The 22,774-nt window shown below is 50.5% G+C and overlaps 1 protein-coding gene across 1 annotated transcript; it reads left to right on the forward strand.

Moving 5' to 3' along the window:
- The first annotated feature begins 7,802 nt into the window (after positions 1 to 7,802).
- Positions 7,803 to 15,201, forward strand: LOC104480022 (keratin, type II cytoskeletal 8-like). The gene is made up of 9 exons (XM_086768649.1): positions 7,803 to 8,051; positions 9,405 to 9,622; positions 10,237 to 10,297; positions 10,887 to 10,982; positions 11,733 to 11,897; positions 12,423 to 12,643; positions 12,839 to 12,867; positions 14,614 to 14,868; positions 15,044 to 15,201. Exons 1-9 carry the CDS (start codon positions 7,803 to 7,805, stop codon positions 15,199 to 15,201), a joined length of 1,452 nt encoding a protein of 483 aa, XP_086624775.1.
- Positions 15,202 to 22,774: the final 7,573 nt, after the last annotated feature.

The following is a 22,774-nucleotide window of genomic DNA, read 5'->3' on the forward strand; positions in this document are numbered from 1 at the left end:
ATGCCATCCTTTAAAATGCTTCTGGCATTACTGGAGGGTTGTGTTAAAAGAAACTTTGACTAAGTTTGCTGCTTTGTGGGGAAAAAAAAGATACCTTGAAGGATGGATTCTCTGGAGGGGAGATCACCTTCTGGAGGTGGTGGTCTCTCTTCACCTGCTTTGCAGAGAACACAGATTACTAGATTAGCCAAAATACTTACCTTCAGAGTTGGGCATCACATGATGCCTACACTGGGTGATTTTTCTTTGGCCTCTTCTCTTGCTGAGCAGAAAGTCTAGCCTGAAAATAACCAAAGTTCTGTGACTTTCTGTGTTGCTTTACCTTTTCTCTGCCTGTTTTGTTGTCCTGTGGATGCTGTCATTGCTGCTGCAGAGCTAATGATAACAGTTCCAATAACTGAAATGATTGATTTACTCATTTGATCACAAAGTCTGACCTTGATTGGACTAATTATCAGCTCTAACCCAATTGGGAGGCCAGCCCAGGTGACATGTAAGTGTGACTGGGTGTGGTGAACTTCCCAGGCATAATGACACTGCGCAGAGAAGGCAGCACTGGGACCCACTTCTTTTGTAGGCTGGTAATCACATTGTTTACTGGATTCTGAACATCTGCCGGAATTATTTCCAGCTGTTTCAACTTCCTGTGGGAAGGGATGTTATTAAAATTGTTCTCAGTCATAAACAGTGTCTTTTGATGCTTGCTGTAGCCCTCAGCATGTTCTCTACCTCTACTCTCTGACCAAGGGAAGCCGTCCCCAGGATTCCAAACCCTTATAGAGGCCATTCCTGTGAGCACTGGTTGCTGCTGTCAGTTACTGAAGTTCCAGCAACTCCTTTTGCTTATTCCCACTGTAGAACTTGATCATGAAGCTGCCCTAATGTTTTCCTATATTTATATCACTGATGCGATGTACATTGATTGTTTTTCTGCTAGGGAGCAGCTGCACATAGAAAAAAAGTCATATTTTCTCATGACACCTGGTGTGTTTAACCTGAAGTTCAACCCAGTTTCCTCTTCATCTTCATTTTTCTGTGTGTTTTTCTTCCCCTGCCCCTGCAATCTGTATCTCCTTTCCTCCTGAAACCCTTTGGAGATTTCATCTCTGCCTTGCTCCAGCACCACACACCCCAGCTCGAGGGCATCAGCTGCAGGTTTGCTGTGTGTGGAGGAACTGGGATGTGCACAGCCTTTAAGAGATCTCAGGGATCAGAGAGCATGGTATTTTGCATTAGATTATCCAATAAAGTAAAAAAAGCAACAAGCTTCTACTTCATCCACTCACTGCAGTTGTTAACAATAACAGCAACATAAAAATCACTTCATTATTTTCACACATTATATTAAATGGATCCTTTCACATTCTTGTAGGGGAAATATGAGATTAAAAGATATCATAATTATAATTAATATTTTCTGAATAGATAATTTAATATTATTGGTGGTCACGAGTAACTTACTGACTTGTTTACCTTCCTGTTAACCCAGAATAATTAACCATTTATTAAAATAGTCATTAGTCATTTGTTAACGGGATTGCAAGGTAAAGTAGTAGTTTGTTTTGTATTAGAACAATACTTGCTGGTCCAGACCTGAGGCTAAAATCAAGCCTTAGCATAGTCCACCCGTCTCCCCATTCAAAATGTCTCAAGCAGGCAAGATGAAGATAGGAAGTGACCTACTCCTGGAAGTAGGAGACCTACCTCACACCACGTAGAATTCATCCTGCCTAACTCTGGCTTTCTCAAAATCGAAGGTCTAATCTAAAGCCATCCCGCAGTGATTGGACAAGGGGTAATGGTTTTAAGACAGAGGGAGGTAGATTTAGATTGGATATTAGGAAAAAATTTTTTACAATGCGAGTTGTAGAACACTGGAACAGGTTCCCCAGAGAGGCGGTGGATGCCCCATCCCTGGAAATGTTCAAGGCCAGGCTGGATGAGGCTCTGAGCAACCTGATCTAGTTGGGGATGTCCCTGCTCCTTGCAGGGGGGTTGGACTGGATGACCTTTGAAGGTCCCTTCCAACCCTAACCATTCTATGATTCTATGATTCTATAATATTTTATCTGAATCTGCCTCCCTCTATTTTAAAACCATTACCCCAAGTCCTGTCACAACAGGCCCTATTGAAGAGTCTCTCCCCATCTTTCCCGTAGCCCCTTTAGGCACTGGAAGCTGCTCTAAGATCTCCCTGGAGCCTCCTCTTCTCCAGGCTGAACTGCCCCAGCTCTCTCAGCCTGGCCTCAAAAGAGAGGGGCTCCAGCCCTCTGACCATCTTCGTGGCCTCCTCTGGACCCTCTCCACTGGTCCATGTCCTTCTTGTGTTGGGGCTCCAGAACTGGATGCAGCACTCCAGGTGAGGTCTCATGAGAGCAGAGTAGAGGGGCAGAATCCCCTCCCTCGACCTGCTGGCCACGCTCCTCTTGATGCAACCCAGGATGCGGTTGGCCTTCTGGGCTGCAAGGATGCATTGTGGCTCCTGTTGAGCTTGTTAATCAGGGCCAAACCCAATACAGACCCCCGAGGAATGCTGTTTGTCACCAGTCTCCACTTGGACACTAAGCCCTTGACCATAACTCCTTGAGTGCAGCCATCCAGTCAATTCCTTACCCACTGAATGGTCCGTCCATCAAATACATGCCTCTACAGTTTAATGACAAGGATGTCGTGCGGGACACTATCAAATGTTTTGCACAAGTCCAGGTAGATGATGTCAGTTGGTCATCCATTGTCCACTAATGCCTTAACACCATCATAGAAGGCCACTGAATTGGTCAGGCACAATTTGCCCTGCAATGTTGCTTCTTAGAATCTGAAATTTTGTGGTCCACCGGTCACTTCCTTACACCCTGATTATGGAGCAGCTCCTGAAGGGGAGAAGTCAATGACAGGTACTGTACCAAGTCTTGCCTTATCTATCTGTTGAGCTCATGTTGTATGGGGTGGCCAGCTCTACCGCCTCACTTTTGATCCCCCCCTGGTCCTGTGCAATTCAACCAAAGCATTTCCACAAAATGCTTCTGTTTATCAGAGGCAAAAGAACATCTCCCCCTCAAAAAACATTCCCAACCAGCTGAACTCTGTATCCTCTTACATGACTCTATGCAGGACAAAACCCTCCCATCTTAGGGGCTTCCCAGACCTCCTCAAATTATAGTTTCCCCATCAGGAAGATTCACTATGTTATTATGAAGGATTGACAATTCATATATTTCTGAACATGCCCTGATATGGGGCTTTTTTTTTTTCTCAGTGGTTTAACAGCAATTTTCAGCCTTGCTCAGATGTAGATCTGCCATTACAAGGTTTTTGACATTTCTCTGCCCTTTGTTCTCTCCTCAGAATCTCTTACTACCTTCACTGGCCACAGGAAAAGGTTATCATTAGCTTCTGTGAGGGAAGGTGGGAGAAAATGAAAGTCTGTGGGATGAAAGACATTTTTATTAGTGTGTCTGTAATCTCAGTCCCATTTTCTAAGTAACTTAGGCCTCTACTTATGCAGGTATTTGGGCAACTAGTGATCAAGATCTACTATTTCAATCCTATGCATGCATGTCTATCTACTTTATCTGAACAACTATTAAATCTAAGTACTGTATTTGTTAACAAACTACTGTACTACACTGCTGTGTGCTGCTGTGTGCTGGTGTGGAGTAGTTATTTAATAGTAATAAGTACATTGCTGTAGTTATTTATCTACCCTCTGCTCTGTCAATGTGGCTTGTAAAGATCACTGGTTTCTGTTCGGCAGTGATGAAAAGTAGCTAGATCTTTCTTCTGAGACATCTGCAGGGTTTTACTCATTTAGGCTTTCATTTGAGCTGATTAAAATGGTCCTGGGAGAATGTGGAGGCATTTCCTTGAGCATTAGCCTAAGTACTAGAATTTATTAATCCCATTTATTATTTAGGTTGACTGGAGGTAGACAGAGATGGATGTGGGCTGTGGAGGCTGGCAGGTTCCTGCATTAGTTGTGCTTAAAGAGCTAAAGCGTGGGTCTGTTTGTGAATTGTCTTTATGGTTTGAAAATGTTAATCCTTGACTCATTCTCTGTGACGTAGGTCTGATGGAGGACAACTCAACTTGCATTACTTTCACCACTTAAAAGTCAGGAGTTGAGTGAGCTCCCCAGGTTCCCTTATGGTCCACAGAAGGAAAGGAGAGCAGACAGAAAAGTGTCATCTTGTCACTTGTCTCAGAGGCTTCTCCAAGTAGGAGGAACATCACCACCTGCTTCATGGACACTTCTGGATGGGAGGAAGAACACATGGAGGTTCTATGCACACTCCAACAGCTATAGAAGAAGCCCAGGCAGTCAATTTTACATGAATAACTTTTGGGATGCAATTTATCTTAAAACCCAAGAACACAAAGCCAGGTCGATTCATGTGGCTATTTGAAGAGCCCCTGAAGACTTCCACCCCCTGGTAGATTCTGTGATAAACCAACTTTGTGATAAGGATGTTTGTTGAACCCTTTTGGTCCATGCGTGTTGGAAATTGTTTCGGTGTTTCTTTTAAAGGATCAGAGCAGAAGCTACCCAGACACATCCAAGAGCAATTGCAAGGAAGAGGAAGGTATCACAGGAGACTCCCCCTTCATCCACAGGATGCACCAACACCTCTCTGGATGCATCGGTGTTTCAGGAGCCAGCTCAACAAGTTCAGGTGTGGCTTGGTCTGTTGTGCCAAGGCTGCGCTGGTGCCAGCAATGATCATAACAGCAGCCTATATGCCATGCTCTGGATTATGTGGCACGTGGAGTAGGATGACTCCTCTTCTCATGTAGGGCTTGCAGGAGGCCTTCTCAAGCAGGACATGGCTGCCTCAGAGATCAATGCAGTAGTTCTGTATGAGTTGTCACCTGGTTTGCTTCACGTGGCGAGTTGATGTGTGCATTTAGGGCACTGATTTTTGGATAGACATCTCCTTGTTCCATTGTTCCACATGGACCTGGCTTGTTTGATCTGTGGGTGTTCCCTCCCCTAAGTCATAACACTTCCTTCTGAGATCCGTGTGGATGATCTAAATTATTGCCTGGTGCAGCATGCATTGGAATGAGCCACTCTCAAAATGAAAAGAGCAGGGATGAAAATGAATTGCACCCAAAATCATTCACAAACTCAACAGGCAGGTGAAAACTAGCAATCCTTCAGAAACTCTCGTGTGTGCTACCGAGGAGTTGTTAGTTAAGGCAGGCAAAGGGGATGTTTTTAGCTCAGACCTCACAAGGAAAATCTTGGGTCATGTTCGTGAAGTCTCACCTCCTCCTGATGGGAAGTCATATATTGTCCTCTTAATCTTTACCTCAGCCTAATAATGGCTCTAAGATCACACGGGAGTTTCAGTCTCAGCATTTTTCAGACAGTTTGTCCTATGCGTAATTTTTCAGGGGGCAGATACAGTTCTGAAAACATCTTTCAGCTTGACTGATATATGAGAGTGAAGGAGAACAATTGATTTGGGTTTCTCCCAAGATGCACCAGCATCTAGAAACTATTGAGCCCAACTAAAACAGAACAGGAAAGATTTTTGTGTAACATCCTAATGCTTTGGTAAACCTTACCCAGATGTGTTGAAATGGATCTGTTCCCAGATTTGCCCCCACACACTTTAAAATCAGGGTCATTACATATTTATTCTGATCACCATAATTATTCTTTCCAGTGGGACACAAAATTCTCAATTCAAGTCAGATTTTTATATAGGTATATAAAAGGGGGAAATTAAGTTGGAAATTTGGCTGAAATTCTCAGTAAAATGTCGGTAACTAGTAAAGTTTAATTATAAAAAAGTAGCACAAATGGACATTCTGGGCTACCAGTTGGCCATTCCTGTTGCAAGACTATAAGAGACCAAGTTTGGCAGAGAAAAGTACTACTTCTCATCTGGTGGTCTGAAAAACACTGTATCTACTTCTGGGAAAAGCCCTTAATCTGGTTGCTGAGTGTCCAAAATCTTGTCCACATCTAGCTATATCAGCCGGTCTAATAACAGCTCTTACCTCTCCCTACAAACCTTTCATTTAGGGGATTTACGAAGCACTTTCCAAATGGAGCAAGAGCAAGGATTACAAAGGCCTGACTACATAACCTCTGTATAACTGAAGAGTTCATAGTGTGGCTTTATCCAGTACCTTTGGAAGGAAGACCACCCCCTTCAACAGGTCCTCCTAATGTTGTGTAGGGGACAAAGGGGAGGTGCTTGCCATGTGGAAATTGTTCCATCAGTACTTTTGGAGACAGTGTACCAGACCTCAGTTGTATTCTTGAGATATTAGTCAAGGGTGAAGGCTCTCAGTGGCATTTTCATCAGCAGGATGTGGTTCCCAAATGCCTTTTAGTGAGTCCATGGCCACTGAGTCTTGCACTGCAGTGTGCTCAGACTGGAAAGCGTCGTGCACAGAGATCAGGAGAGGAAGGAGGGACAGATCAGGCAAATGTTGACTGGGAGAATCTGTGCAGAAAAGCTTGGAGTCCAGCTTTGTATTTGATATCTCATCTATCCAGTGGTGGGGCCTTTAAAAAAACAACCACCCACGAACAAGTATTTTCAGTTCACGGTCTAAACTACTCCCATGTGGAAGAGCAGTCATAGCAGAAGGGCCAAAAGTCTTAGTATATGGAAGTGATGGGTCATCTGTTCCCTAAGGTGACCTTGTCTTAATCTTTAATAGTTAAACGGTGTGATTGATTGAAGTTTATCTTGGAGCTTTCTCTTTTCTATTTAAAACACTGTATCAATGTATTTAAAGCTAAAATTGATACAGAGAGATTAAATCTTCTGTTTTCTAGATGCTATTTCAGCTTTATGAACTAAAGGCAGGGTTTTTTTAATGCCATTAGCAAGAAGAACAGATCACACCACCTCCCCTCTCCCTGCAGAAGCAATACTTACTCGTGGGTGGATATCCTGGGAATGAGAGAAAAGGGAGAATGAGAAACTAAGGGAGCTGCAGTCTTTTCTTTCTGTAGTAGGTACTCCTGGTGATACAGCGAAGCAAGGCGCACCACCCCTCAGCCAAGATGCCGACAATATCAAGGCCTTGTGCCTCATGAAATGAAACAGCAAAAGAGGTGGGAAATCTGAGAGAGAACAAGCTGCGAATTGTAATTAATGATGGAGGGCAGGCTAATGTGATAAGAAGATATAATCTAAGCAAAGCTCATGAGTCAAGCAGGACTTGGGGAATTTCACAATTCCTCCATTCGTGTGTGGTGTTTACTCTGACCTCTCTTCAGGCAGCCATTAATTGCTGCCTGATGAACCAAACCCAATAACAACATTAACAGACCTGATAATTACCACGGAATGGAGACTAACTCCTCCAGAACATATAAAGGAGAACTTCTGTCACCCCCATCAGAGGAGCTGAGGATCTTTCACTCTCATTTCTCCTTCTGTTTTACAACCTTCCCCACCTGCTCTCTTGTCTGCTCTTAACACTCTGGAGGTGACGCTATGAGTCAGCACTTCTCCAGATTTGGGGATGGGAATTTCAGTTCTTCTTCAGCTCATTGTGGCATGCTGGGTGGTGGGAGAAGTTCATTCACCATAAGCCATCATGAAGGCAATAGAGGAGAAGAAAGATACAGTGGTTATGGGTATGGTTATGGCAGCAGGAGTCTCCACAACCTTGGTGGGTTTAGGAATGTTTCTGCTGATGGAGGCTATGGAGGAGAAAGAAGAGGATATGGAAGGTACCTGGGATTTGGTGGCAGGAGGCATCTTGATAGTGGCTTTGTTAGAAGAGGATGTTTTGTGGGAGCTTTTCAAGATGGTCAAGCAGGGCTTGGTAGCATGTGTGGAGGAAGTTCAGGAAGGGAGGTTCTTGGAGGAGGCCGTGGTAGAGGTGTCTTCGTTGAAGAAGGGGCTGGACAGGGGTTTGGGCAGGCTGGTGTGAGCAGAGGCATTGAGGAGGTCCATGTCAATACCAACCTGCTGAGGCCAATACAAGTACAAGTGGATCCCGAGTTCCAGAGAGTGCGGTCAGAAGAGAAAGAGCAGATTAAGGTTCTCAACAACAAATTTGCATCATTCATTGATAAGGTGAGTCCCTGTTCTCTTTATACTTGTTATCTAGGAAGGGGGGAATATAAGTGGTACTGGTCTGCATGTGTGAGTTAGGGGGACACCTTTACATTGCGTCTTCTCCCTCCCCAAAATCACAGCGTTGGCTGGATTCCCTTATGCTGGTGTGAAAATCTTAATAGCTTGCTATAATCACTGCTGCATGAATTGCATGTAGCCCTGGGATAAGTATCTCTGAATCATCTTTTGTGGCAGGACAATAACAAACCACTGGGATGTCATTGACACATCGACTCACTTCGCTTTTGAGGGAAAGGGTTTCTGCGTGGCTTGTAATCTGGGGTGTGAGAATTTTTGGTGCTAGCAGGAGAAATGGGAGATGAACTTGGACACCCTTTATGTGTTCTGTTTCTTTTTCTCAAGCAAAGGAAAATGTTGCATTTCTTTGAATTACAAAACAACAAATATCTTCTTTGCTTGGAGGTCCTAGCCTCTTTCAGGTGGCTGGTGGCCCCCACATCTTTCTTCTTTACCTCTTTGCTTGGTTTACACTACAATACTTTCACCTCTGTCTGCAGTCTTACCTTCCCATTCATTTCTACTCACAGACACAGAAATAAAACAGCCACAGAAACACTTTGACCCACGCAGACCTAACATGCACCGTGTTTGGGTGACGACATTTGTCTCCGCATAGGGTGGAAGATTCTATTATTTGTTACACTCGAAGACTTAAGGGCTTCTTATATTACACTACAGAAAAGATTTTAGTTACCCCCAGAAGTCTTAAGTGTGCTTAGTCCTGAAAAATAAGAGCGCCTTTGACTCTTTTTTTTTTTTTTTTGTTGAAACTTTCTGGATATCAGCTTCCAGGTTCTAACCTGTTCAGTGTCCCAGCTGAAGGGATCCTATCCCTGTGGTTTCTAAAATACCAGCTCTGCATGTTATAAGTGTTTCTGACCACCTTCTCTAATGCAAGGTGTATCTAGGAAGAGAGTGGTTCTGTGTGGTCTTCTGAGAGTGGGCTGAATCTTCTCATGTATTCGGGTGTCAAAGGTACTTTAGAAATTCCACCCCAGACATCCTAAATATTGTGCATTTAGGAGATGAAAACCAGGAAAGATTTGAATATCAACTCTGAGAAACAGCAGTAAAATCACATAACAGATCCAGGAAAAAAGAGGCATCCCCCTCTTTAATCTAAACTGTCTCATGTGTTGGTGCCAGTTTTACTACAGTTGGTCTCACCCAATGAAATCTTTAGATGGAAATATTAACTAGGATTTGTTTTGCTATTGGGACTAATGCTGATGTCAATGTTTCCTCCAGTGCTTTCCAGTGCCTGAGGCGCTCTTCTGCTTTGCCTTGCAGGTTCAATGTCTTGAGCGGCAGAACCAGGCTCTGATGGCCAAATGGGAACTTCTGCAGCAGCAAAGTGCCCGACCAGAAGAGAGCAGAAATATCGCCTCTTTCTTCCAATCTTACATCAGCAACCTGCAGAGGCAGCTAGAAACGCTCCAGGACCAGAAGGAGCAGCTGGATCCAGAAGCATATAATATGCTTCTACTTGTTGAAGATTATAAAAAGAGGTGAATAATCATAAGACTGGGAAAAGGCATACTGGAATTTTCAAAGGCAATGGTAATCATGCCCCGGGATGGCATACCTTAGCTTCTCACTTTCCAGAATTTCATAGCCATTATAGCACTACTGTGTAGTGTATTAATTGTGGAACTTGACTATCAAAGCTGGACAACTAAAGCAGATTTGGTAGCACCCAGAACAGTAAGAGGAAAATCAAAGGCCTTGTAGATTCATTCCCCTCTTTTTCTCCTCCTGTCTCCTCATACCCTTCCTCCCTAAAGCAGTGGGGAACTTCTTGCTCCTGCTGCGAGTTGTGGTCAACACCTGACAGTGGGGTCAAATTGAGAAGAGTTGTCATTTCTTCTGGTTTAGCTGCACCCAAAAGATAATATACGTCCACAGCTCTGAAAAATGGGACATTTAGTTCAGAATTACAAGGATGCTAGAACTGCTGTGTATCACATTTTGTTGGCCAGTCTAGCATATGGTTTTGCAGAGGGTTTGGAGTTAAATGAAAACTCGACACATTTCCTTTTTGGATGGTTCCCTTTGGTTTCTGACACACTTGAATGAAAAAGACAGGCAATGAGCTACCTATTTCTTTTCTTTGCTGCAACAGATTTGAGGATGAGATCAACAAGCGTGCGTCTAAAGAAGAGGAGTTTGTGGCCCTTAAAAAGGTGAAGTAATCCAAGACATTGAGCTAAATCAAAGCCTCAGAAATAAAACAGTAACTGAATGGTTGATGAGGTTTTCAAAGACAGGGTCTTTGCTTAACTTAATCTAACTCTCCTCTAAGTGAAGTAATTGAAAATCTGAGCTTTCTACTGCAAGACAGGAGAGGAATAGTTTCCTTTAGAGACTGAAAGGATATCCAAAAGGTCTTTCTCTAATCACTCAATCACAACCTAGGTAAGACACCATTTTGCTTATAGATGACATTGATAAGAGAAAAGAAAATTTAGACAACCTTTTATTAGAAGAATTAATTAAATCTATGTTTCTACATTTTGCATTTTCTCCAGGAACATATTTATTGCCATGGCTATTTTGCTTATTTCCAAGCCATTATTTTATTTTAAGAGTTAAAAACTTTTCTTTTGTTCCAGTTGCTTTTCAAATGAGATCTGAGATTCATGGGCCATTATTTGACTCCAGGAATGAAGGCTTTAAAGAAATGTACCAAGTCTTGCAAGAATTGCACTTCAGTGGTGAGTTTGCCATCAAAGAAATATAAACATGCCTATGGCTTTTTTTTTTTTTTTACAGGAACTGGACAGTGCCTACATGGGAAAAATGGAGTTTGATGTTCGAGTGGAAATACTGAGGCAGGAGCTTGAGTTCCTCAGATGCTTACATGAAGCTGTGAGTATGCTTCTCAGATTAAAAACTTACCCTCAGGTCTTAAAGGATGTGTATCTTTTGGAGGTTCCCAGAAATTTCACCTGAATAAGACTTTGTAGAGTGGTGTGGAGAGTAGATCATCCTTGGCCTTGGATGTTATGAAGTCCTTTTTCACCTGTGAGTGAAAAGGTGGACTATTGTGTCACGAAGGCTGGAAGAGACACTTCAAAATTAAAACTGATGGTGGAAAACTAGGACCTGGAGGATGCAGGTACGGACGATCCAGTGGGTAACTGAATCCAGCCTGGAGAAGAGAAGGCTGTGGGGAGATCTTATAGTGGCCTTCCAGTACCTAAAGGGGACTTAGAAGAAAGATGGGGTGAAACTCCTTGGCAGGGTCTGTTGTGACAGGACGAGGGGTGATGGTTTTAAAATAGAGGGAGGCAGATTCAGGCTGGATATAAGGAAGACTTTTTTTACACTGAGGGTGGTGGAGCACTGGCCCAGGTTGCCCAGAAAGGTGGTGGATGCCCCATCCCTGGAAACATTCTAGGCCAGGTTGGACGGGGCTCTGAGTAACCTGATCTGGTTGGAGATGTCCGGCTGGTCCAGTCCAACCTCTGTGCTCCTGGCAGGGAGTTTGGACTGGACGGCCTTTGAAGGTCCCTTCTCACCTGAAGTATTCTATGAACTGGCCCTTTCTTTTCCTCATAACACAACCTGGACAGCTCACATGGACTGTTAAAATCCAAAGTCTTGTTTCCCTTGCAGGAGCTGTCCCAGCTGCAAACAGTAGTTGGCAACGCCAATGTCATGCTGTCCCTGGACAACCGCAGAGAACTGAACATGGATGGCATCATTGAAGAAGTCAGGCAGGAGTATGAAACAATTGCTCAGAGAAGCAAAGCTGAAGTACATGTCATGTATCAGGGCAGGGTGAGTAGACATCAACAAGATAGGGAGACAAGTCTGTCTGCTCAATGGAAAATAAACCAAAAATACCTGTTCTCTTCTCTGCACATCAGTACCAGGACCTTCAGAACATGTGGGTAAATCAACGTGAGCAACTGAGGAACAGTTATCAGGAAATCCAGGAACTTACCAGGCAGATCCAAAGACTACAACCAGAACTTGAAATTGCAAGGAAAAAGGTAAAGCTGATACTTTCCAACATGACTAAACTATTTAAGTCACTTTTACATGGGGACTTAGTGCATGAGGATGAATGTAGCCTGTAATTTAGAGGCAAACCTAGAGATGATGTTTTCTCTTCAAAATTAAGCAGATTTTTAGACTTTGGTCTGCACTGGGATTTAATTTGGGTTAATTTACCCAGTCCAATGTATCTTCCGAACTCTAACATTGAGACAGGTCTTTTAACTTCCAAGGACTGTCAGAAGGGTTTGAAAATCCCTGTCCCACAGAAGGGAAATGGACACATGCTCTTTGTGCCCTCTGCAGAATGCCAGCCTCCAGGAAACTGTTACAGATGCTGAGCAGCGTGGGAGCTCTGCCATCAAAGATGGCCAGCAAAAGCTTCAGGAGTTGGAAAATGCCCTGCAGCAGACCAGAGATGATCTAGCTCACCTTCTTCATGATTATCAGGAGCTCCTGAATGTGAAATTGGCCCTGGATATTGAAATTGCCATGTATAGATCACTCCTTGAGGAGGAAGAGACCAGGTAGGAACAAAATATTCATCCTGGATAGAAACAGCTGTACAAAGCAGTGTGTTCCATTCTTCAGTCTATCACTTAGATCTCCAGGATGAATTGTTGCCTGGAAGGAGCGACCTCTTTTATTGGCTTACTGATAGACTCTAGCTTGACTTTTACCTTTATTGGATGCATTTTCTCAATGTCACTTTTCCTTCACAGGATACAGGAAGGCTCACCAGCCACAATCTGTAAGTATCTCAGGACTTTGCTTTACGAGCACTGTTACCATTTTGTTGTCTGCAGTGCTTAACGCTTACCATCAGAAGAACCTATCTTAGTTCCTCTCTGTCGTAGTTCAGCCCCGATCGGGACCAGACTACGCAGTCTCTCTCTCACTCCCCCCACACTCCGAGAGAACAGGGAGAGAAAATATAAGGAAAAACGGCTCAAGGTTTGAGATAAGGACAGGGAGAAATCCTTAAAGTTACCGTCACGGGCAAAACAGACTCAACTTGGGGAAAACTATTCATTTATTACTACAAACAGCAGGATAATGAGACAGAGAACAAGATAACCTCCCCCCACCCCTCCCTCTTCCCGGGCTTAACATTATCTCTACTACCTTCCCCTCCCGAGCGGCATAGGGGGGAAGAGGGAATGGGGGTTGCAGTCAGTTCATCATACATTGTTTCACGCCGCTTCTTCATGGTCGGGGGAAGAACTCCTCACATTCCTCCCCTGCTCCATCGTGGGGTCCCTCCCACGGGCCACAGTCCTTCGTGGAACTGCTCCAGTGTGGGTCATCTCTTCCACGGGTGCAGTCCCTCTAGAACAGCTGTCCCAGCGGGCCCTCCACGGGCCACAGCTGCCTTCAGGCATCCACCTCCCCCGGTATGGGGTCCTTCACGGGCTCCAAGTGGATCTCTGCTCCTCCGTGGACCTCCATGGGCTGCAGGGGGACAACCTGCTCCACCATGGTCGTCACCACAGGCTGCAGGGGAATCTTGGCCAGGAGCTGCATTACTCCTCCCTCTCCTTCTGAACTGACCTTGGCGTCTGCAGCCGTTCCTCACAACAGGCTGGTAGATGTCTCTCAGGATCTCTTTTTTTACATCTTATTCACTTCTCATCTCCTTTCCACTTCTTGCAGCCGGGCTGGACCGAGTCGGGCCCAGTCGGCTGCCTGCGCCTCTCCCTCTGCGCCTCTGCCCCCGCTCAGCTTCTTCACATCTTCTCTCCTCTCTCTTTTTTTTTTCCTGTTTTCCCATTCTTAAATACGTTATCGCAGAGGCGTTATCACGAGACATTCTGCTACCAATTGGCTCGGCCTTGGCCAGCAGTGGGTCCGCCCTAGGCCTGGCCAAGTCCCCTGAACAAAGGGGAGCGACTTCTAGCAGTTTCTTACAGAAGCTACCACCTTAGGCCCCCCCCTACTAAACAAAACCATGACACTCTCTTAGTTTCCTAGGGAAATGAAACAAACAGTAGTGTCTCCTGAGTGTGTGTGTGAATGTACCTGTATATGCATTAATATGTCAGCATTGAGCTACTGACTTGGGAACATACTAACATCAATCAAATTTGTAGGAAGTGGGAAACATCTCACTCTATAGGTCTAATGTGGTAGAGCTGAATGAAAAAAAAAACCCTAGTCCTCCTAAAATTTGTGGAAAAAGGAAGCCAGCTAAAGCAGAGAGAAACCTGTACTCTTGACCTCCTTAAAGGAAGGGCTACAATGAGCATTCGTGCATGGAGAAGTAAGTAACATTAAGATAAGCTAACAAAGCAAGAACCATGTGTAAAAAGATGCCACAGATACATATAGCAATGAAGACCTTTGTTGCCCCTTTCCAAAGATACAACTGTGACCACTACAGTGAAGGCCACATATGATAGTCATATACAATGATGGCCATATATAAGTATTTATAAAAGCTGTGCTTATAATTTTGGGGTAAAAAGAATAATATGGACATATTTTCAATTTCTTGCAGGCGTTATTGACCACAACGAGAGTGCTGCTGGAATTTTTGGAGTAGGATCTGGAGGCTTGAAAAGTGGGAAAGGGGGGATGAGTGCTGGCAAAGCCAAAAGCAACACGAGGAAAGGGTCAATTGTGGGAGGAGAAAAAGGTGGAAGTTCTGAAGGGTGGGGAAACAGCTCTGGAAGTAGTGGATACGTATGTGGAGGAGGAGGCTCTGAGTATGGAGAAGGACGAAACTCAGGCAGTGGAGGCTCCATCTCTATAGGTGGGCACAGCTCTGGAGGATGGGGAACCAGCTTTGGCAGTGGCAGATGCAGTCCCCACGGCGGAGGAGTGAGTTCTGGCGGAGGCAGCAGCTCTGGCAGGAGAGGGTCTATCTCTGGAGGAGTTGGAGGAGGAGGAAGCTCAGGTCATGGAGGATCGAGCTCTGGTTTTGGTAGGTCCAGCTCTGGAGGAGGAGGAAGCAGCGGCGGCTCAGCGTATGGAGGAGGAGGAAGCTCAGGCAGCGGAGGCTCCGTCTCCAGAGGTGGAAACAGCTCTGGAGGATGGGGATCGATCTCTGGCAGTGGCAGATGCAGTTCCCACGGCGGAGGGGTGAGTTCTGGCGGTGGCAGCAGCTCTGGCAGGAGAGGGTCCATCTCTGGAGGAGGTGGAGGAGGGGGAAGACCAGGTCATGAAGGATCAAGTTCTGGCGGTGGTGGGTCCAACTGTGGAGGAGGAGGAGGCAGCGGTGGCTCAGGGTATGGAGGAGGAGGAAGTTCAGGTCATGGAGGATCAAGTTCTGGTGGTGTTGGGATCAGCGCTGGAGGATGGGGATCGAGCTCTGGCAGTGGTAGATGCAGTCCCCACGGCGGAGGGGTGAGTTCTGGCGGTGGCAGCAGCTCTGGCAGGAGAGGGTCCATCTCTGGAGGAGTTGGAGGAGGAGGAAGCTCAGGTCCTGGAGGATCAAGCTCTGGTTTTGGTGGGTCCAGCTCTGGAGAAGCAGGTAGCAGCGGTGGCTCAGTGTATGGTGAAGGAGGAAGTTCAGGTCATGGAGAATCGAGCTCTGGCGGTGGCGGGTCCATCTGTGGAGGAGGAGGCAGTGGCGGCTCAGAGTATGGAGGAGGAGGAAGCTCGGGCAGCGGAGGCTCTGTCTCTGGAGGCGGGCACAGCTCTGGAGGATGGGGATCGAGCTCTGGCAGTGGCAGATGCAGTCCCCACGGCGGAGGGGTGAGTTCTGGTGGTGGCAGCAGCTCTGGTAGGAGAGGGTCCATCTCTGGAGGAGTTGGAGGAGGAGGAAGCTCAGGTCATGAAGGATCGAGCTCTAGGGGTGGCGGGTCCATCTCTGGAGGAGGAGGTAGCGGTGGCACAGGTTATGGAGGAGGAGGAAGCTCAGGTCATGGAGGATCGAGCTCTGGTTTTGGTGGGTCCAGCTCTGGAGGAGAAGGCAGCAGTGGCTCAGTGTATGGCGGAGGAGGAAGCTCAGGTCATGGAGGATCGAGCTCTGGTTTTGGCGGGTCCAGCTGTGGAGGAGGAGGAGGCAGCGGTGGCTCCGCGTATGGAGGAGGAGGAAGCTCAGGCAGTGGAGGGTCCGTCTCCGGAGGTGGGCACAGCTCTGGAGGATGGGGATCAAGCTCTGGCAGTGGCAGATGCAGTCCCCACGGCAGAGGGGTGAGTTCTGGTGGTGGCAGCAGCTCTGGCAGGAGAGGGTCCATCTCTGGAGGAGGTGGAGGAGGCGGAAGCTCAGGTCCTGGAGGATCAAACTCTGGGTTTGGTGGGTCCAGCTCTGGAGGAGGAGGCGGCAGCGGCGGCTCAGCGGATGGAGGAGGAGGAAGCTCAGGTCATGGGGGATCGAGCACTGGTGGTGCCGGGACCAGCTCTGGAGGATGGGGAACCAGCTCTGGCAGTGGCAGATGCAGTCCCCATGGTGGAAGGGTGAGTTCTGGTGGTGGCAGCAGCTCTGGCAGGAGAGGGTCCATCTCTGGAGGCAGTGGAGGAGGAGAAATCTCAGGTCATGGAGGATCGAGCTCTGGTTTTGGCGGGTGCATCTCTGGAGGAGAAGGAGGCAGCGGTGGCTCAGGGTATGGAGGAGGAGGAAGCTTGGGTAGCGGAGGCTCCATCTCCGGAGGTGGGCACAGCTCTGGAGTATGTGGATCCAATTCTGGCAGTGGCAGATGCAGTCCCCACAGTGGAGGGGTGAGTTCTAGCGGTGGCAGCAGCTCTGGCAGGAGAGGGTCCATCTCTGGAGGAGTTGGAGAAGGAGGAAGCTCATGTCATGAAGGATCGAGCTCTAGGGGTGGCGGGTCCATCTCTGGAGGAGGAGGTAGAAGTGGCTCAGGTTATGGAGGAGGAGGAAGCTCAGGTCATGGAGGATCGAGCTCTGGTTTTGGTGCGTCCAGCTCTGGAGGAGGAGGCAGCAGTGGCTCAGTGTATGGCGGAGGAGGAAGCTCAGGTCATGGAGGATCGAGCTCTGGTGGTGGTGGGTCCATCTGTGGAGGAGGAGGCAGCGGCGGCTCAGGGTATGGAGGAGGAGGAAGCTCAGGCAGTGGAGGCTCCTTCTCTGGAGGTGGGCACAGCTCTGGAGGATGGGGATCGAGCTCTGGCAGTGGCAGATGCAGTCCCCACGGCGGAGAGGTGAGTTCTGGCGGAGGCAGCAGCTCTGGCAGGAGAGGGTCCATCTCCGGAGGAGGTGGAGGAGGAGGAAGCTCAGGTCATGGAGGATCGAGCTCTGGTTTTGGTGGGTCCATCTGTGGAGGAGGAGGACGCAGCGGTGGCTCAGCCTATGGTGAAGGAGGAAGCTCAGGTCATGGAGGATCGAGCTCTGGTGGTGGCGCGTCCATCTGTGGAGGAGGAGGCAGCGGCGGCTCAGGGTATGGAGGAGGAGGAAGCTTGGGTAGCGGAGGCTCCATCTCCGGAGGTGGGCACAGCTCTGGAGGATGGGGATCCAGTTCTGGCAGTGGCAGATGCAGTCCCCACGGCGGAGGGGTGAGTTCTGGTGGTGGCAGCAGCTCTGGCAGGAGAGGGTCCATCTCTGGAGGAGTTGGAGGAGGAGGAAGCTCAGGTCATGAAGGATCGAGCTCTAGGGGTGGCGGGTCCATCTCTGGAGGAGGAGGTAGCGGTGGCTCAGGTTATGGAGGAGGAGGAAGCTCAGGTCATGGAGGATCGAGCTCTGGTGGTGGCGGGTCCATCTGTGGAGGAGGAGGCAGCGGCGGCTCAGGTTATGGAGGAGGAGGAAGCTCGGGCAGTGGAGGCTCCTTCTCTGGAGGTGGGCACAGCTCTGGAGGATGGGGATCGAGCTCTGGCAGTGGCAGATGCAGTCCCCATGGTGGAGGGGTGAGTTCTGGTGGTGGCAGCAGCTCTGGCAGGAGAGGGTCTATCTCTGGAGGCAGTGGAGGAGGAGAAATCTCAGGTCCCGGAGGATCGAGCTCTGGTTTTGGTGGGTCCAGCTCTGGAGGAGGAGGAGGCAGCGGCAGCTCAGCGTATGGAGGAGGAGGAAGCTCAGGCAGTGGAGGCTCCATCTCCGGAGGTGGGCACAGCTCTGGAGGATGGGGATCGATCTCTGGCAGTGGCAGATGCAGTCCCCATGGCGGAGGGGTGAGTTCTGGCGGTGGCAGCAGCTCTGGCAGGAGAGGGTCCATCTCTGGAGGAGGTGGAGGAGGAGGAAGCTCAGGTCATGAAGGATCGAGCTCTGGTTTTGGTGGGTCCATCTGTGGAGGAGGAGGACGCAGCAGTGGCTCAGCCTATGGTGAAGGAGGAAGCTCAGGTCATGGAGGATCGAGCTCTGGTGGTGGCGCGTCCAGCTCTGGAGGAGGAGGAGGCAGCAGTGGCTCAGGGTATGGTGGAGGAGGAAGCTCAGGTCATGGAGGATCGAGTTCTGTTTTTGGCGGGTCCACCTCTGGAGGCGGAGCAGGAGGCAGCGGCGGCTCAGGGTATGGAGGAGGAGGAAGCTCGGGCAGCAGAGGCTCTGTCTCCGGAGGCGGGCACAGCTCTGGAGGATGGGGATCCAGCTCTGGCAGTGGCAGATGCAGTCCCCATGGCGGAGGGGTGAGTTCTGGTGGTGGCAGCAGCTCTGGTAGGAGAGGGTCCATCTCTGGAGGAGTTGGAGGAGGAGGAAGCTCAGGTCCTGGAGGATCGAGCTCTGGGTTTGGTGGGTCCAGCTCTGGAGGAGGTGGAGGCAGCGGTGGCTCAGCGTATGGAGGAGGAGGAAGCTCAGGTCATGGGGGATCGAGCTCCGGTGGTGCCGGGACCAGCTCTGGAGGATGGGGAACCAGCTCTGGCAGTGGCAGGTGCAGTCCCCATGGTGGAAGGGTGAGTTCTGGCAGTGGCAGCAGCTCTGGCAGGAGAGGGTCCATCTCTGGAGGAGGTGGAGGAGGAGAAATCTCAGGTCATGGAGGATCGAGCTCTGGTTTTGGCGGGTGCATCTCTGGAGGAGAAGGAGGCAGCGGTGGCTCAGGGTATGGAGGAGGAGGAAGCTTGGGTAGCGGAGGCTCCATCTCCGGAGGTGGGCACAGCTCTGGAGTATGTGGATCCAATTCTGGCAGTGGCAGATGCAGTCCCCACAGTGGAGGGGTGAGTTCTAGCGGTGGCAGCAGCTCTGGCAGGAGAGGGTCCATCTCTGGAGGAGTTGGAGAAGGAGGAAGCTCATGTCATGAAGGATCGAGCTCTAGGGGTGGCGGGTCCATCTCTGGAGGAGGAGGTAGAAGTGGCTCAGGTTATGGAGGAGGAGGAAGCTCAGGTCATGGAGGATCGAGCTCTGGTTTTGGTGCGTCCAGCTCTGGAGGAGGAGGCAGCAGTGGCTCAGTGTATGGCGGAGGAGGAAGCTCAGGTCATGGAGGATCGAGCTCTGGTGGTGGTGGGTCCATCTGTGGAGGAGGAGGCAGCGGCGGCTCAGGGTATGGAGGAGGAGGAAGCTCAGGCAGTGGAGGCTCCTTCTCTGGAGGTGGGCACAGCTCTGGAGGATGGGGATCGAGCTCTGGCAGTGGCAGATGCAGTCCCCACGGCGGAGAGGTGAGTTCTGGCGGAGGCAGCAGCTCTGGCAGGAGAGGGTCCATCTCCGGAGGAGGTGGAGGAGGAGGAAGCTCAGGTCATGGAGGATCGAGCTCTGGTTTTGGTGGGTCCATCTGTGGAGGAGGAGGACGCAGCGGTGGCTCAGCCTATGGTGAAGGAGGAAGCTCAGGTCATGGAGGATCGAGCTCTGGTGGTGGCGCGTCCATCTGTGGAGGAGGAGGCAGCGGCGGCTCAGGGTATGGAGGAGGAGGAAGCTTGGGTAGCGGAGGCTCCATCTCCGGAGGTGGGCACAGCTCTGGAGGATGGGGATCCAGTTCTGGCAGTGGCAGATGCAGTCCCCACGGCGGAGGGGTGAGTTCTGGTGGTGGCAGCAGCTCTGGCAGGAGAGGGTCCATCTCTGGAGGAGTTGGAGGAGGAGGAAGCTCAGGTCATGAAGGATCGAGCTCTAGGGGTGGCGGGTCCATCTCTGGAGGAGGAGGTAGCGGTGGCTCAGGTTATGGAGGAGGAGGAAGCTCAGGTCATGGAGGATCGAGCTCTGGTGGTGGCGGGTCCATCTGTGGAGGAGGAGGCAGCGGCGGCTCAGGTTATGGAGGAGGAGGAAGCTCGGGCAGTGGAGGCTCCTTCTCTGGAGGTGGGCACAGCTCTGGAGGATGGGGATCGAGCTCTGGCAGTGGCAGATGCAGTCCCCATGGTGGAGGGGTGAGTTCTGGTGGTGGCAGCAGCTCTGGCAGGAGAGGGTCTATCTCTGGAGGAGGTGGAGGAGGAGGAATCTCAGGTCCCGGAGGATCGAGCTCTGGTTTTGGTGGGTCCAGCTCTGGAGGAGGAGGAGGCAGCGGCAGCTCAGCGTATGGAGGAGGAGGAAGCTCAGGCAGTGGAGGCTCCATCTCCGGAGGTGGGCACAGCTCTGGAGGATGGGGATCGATCTCTGGCAGTGGCAGATGCAGTCCCCATGGCGGAGGGGTGAGTTCTGGCGGTGGCAGCAGCTCTGGCAGGAGAGGGTCCATCTCTGGAGGAGGTGGAGGAGGAGGAAGCTCAGGTCATGAAGGATCGAGCTCTGGTTTTGGTGGGTCCATCTGTGGAGGAGGAGGACGCAGCAGTGGCTCAGCCTATGGTGAAGGAGGAAGCTCAGGTCATGGAGGATCGAGCTCTGGTGGTGGCGCGTCCAGCTCTGGAGGAGGAGGAGGCAGCAGTGGCTCAGGGTATGGTGGAGGAGGAAGCTCAGGTCATGGAGGATCGAGTTCTGTTTTTGGCGGGTCCACCTCTGGAGGCGGAGCAGGAGGCAGCGGCGGCTCAGGGTATGGAGGAGGAGGAAGCTCGGGCAGCAGAGGCTCTGTCTCCGGAGGCGGGCACAGCTCTGGAGGATGGGGATCGAGCTCTGGCAGTGGCAGATGCAGTCCCCATGGTGGAGGGGTGAGTTCTGGTGGTGGCAGCAGCTCTGGCAGGAGAGGGTCTATCTCTGGAGGAGGTGGAGGAGGAGGAATCTCAGGTCCCGGAGGATCGAGCTCTGGTTTTGGTGGGTCCAGCTCTGGAGGAGGAGGAGGCAGCGGCAGCTCAGCGTATGGAGGAGGAGGAAGCTCAGGTCATGGGGGATCGAGCTCCGGTGGTGCCGGGACCAGCTCTGGAGGATGGGGAACCAGCTCTGGCAGTGGCAGGTGCAGTCCCCATGGTGGAGGGGTGAGTTCTGGCAGTGGCAGCAGCTCTGGCAGGAGAGGGTCTATCTCTGGAGGAGTTGGAGGAGGAGGAAACTCAGGCCTTGAAGGATCGAGCTCTAGGGGTGGCGGGTCCATCTCTGGAGGAGGAGGTAGCGGTGGCTCAGGTTATGGAGGAGGAGGAAGCTCAGGTCATGGTGGATCGAGCTCTGGTGGTGGTGGGTCCAGCTCTGGAGGAGAAGGAGGCAGCGGCGGCTCAGGGCATGGAGGAGGAGGATGCTTGGGTAGCGGAGGCTCTGTCTCCGGAGGTGGGCACAGCTCTGGAGGATGGGGATCGAGCTCTGGCAGTGGCAGATGCAGTCCCCACGGTGGAGGGTTGAGTTCTGGCGGTGGCAGCAGCTCTGGCAGGAGAGGGTCCATCTCTGGAGGAGTTGGAGGAGGAAGAAGCTCAGGTCCTGGAGGATCGAGCTCTGGTTTTGGCGGGTCCATCTGTGGAGGAGGTGGAGGCAGCGGTGGCTCAGCCTATGGTGAAGGAGGAAGCTCAGGTCATGGTGGATCGAGCTCTGGTGGTGGCGGGTCCATCTGTGGAGGAGGAGGCAGTGGCGGCTCAGGGTATGGAGGAGGAGGAAGCTCAGGCAGTGGAGGCTCCATCTCCGGAGGTGGGCACAGCTCTGGAGGATGGGGATCCAGTTCTGGCAGTGGCAGATGCAGTCCCCACGGCGGAGGGGTGAGTTCTGGTGGTGGCAGCAGCTCTGGCAGGAGAGGGTCCATCTCTGGGGGAGGTGGAGGAGGAGGAAGCTCAGGTCGTGGAGGATCGAGCTCTGGTTTTGGCGGGTCCAGCTCTGGAGGAGGAGGAGGCAGCAGTGGCTCAGGGTATGGTGGAGGAGGAAGCTCAGGTCATGGAGGATCGAGTTCTGTTTTTGGCGGGTCCACCTCTGGAGGCGGAGCAGGAGGCAGCGGCGGCTCAGGGTATGGAGGAGGAGGAAGCTCGGGCAGCAGAGGCTCTGTCTCCGGAGGTGGGCACAGCTCTGGAGGGTGGGGATCAAGCTCTGGCAGTGGCAGATGCAGTCCCCATGGCGGAGGGGTGAGTTCTGGTGGTGGCAGCAGCTCTGGTAGGAGAGGGTCCATCTCTGGAGGAGGTGGAGGAGGAGGAATCTCAGGTCCCGGAGGATCGAGCTCTGGTTTTGGTGGGTCCAGCTCTGGAGGAGGTGGAGGCAGCGGTGGCTCAGCGTATGGAGGAGGAGGAAGCTCAGGTCATGGTGGATCGAGCTCTGGTTTTGGTGGGTCCAGCTCTGGAGGAGAAGGAGGCAGAGGTGGCTCAGGGCATGGAGGAGGAGGAAGCTTGGGTAGCGGAGGCTCTGTCTCCGGAGGTGGGCACAGCTCTGGAGGATGGGGATCCAGTTCTGGCAGTGGCAGATGCAGTCCCCACGGCGGAGGGGTGAGTTCTGGCGGTGGCAGCAGCTCTGGCAGGAGAGGGTCAATCTCTGGAGGAGTTGGAGGAGGAAGAAGCTCAGGTCCTGGAGGATCGACCTCTGG

The sequence above is a fragment of the Chlamydotis macqueenii genome, chromosome 29, assembly GCF_036417535.1.
Source record: "Chlamydotis macqueenii isolate bChlMac1 chromosome 29, bChlMac1.mat, whole genome shotgun sequence".
NCBI lineage: Eukaryota > Metazoa > Chordata > Aves > Otidiformes > Otididae > Chlamydotis > Chlamydotis macqueenii.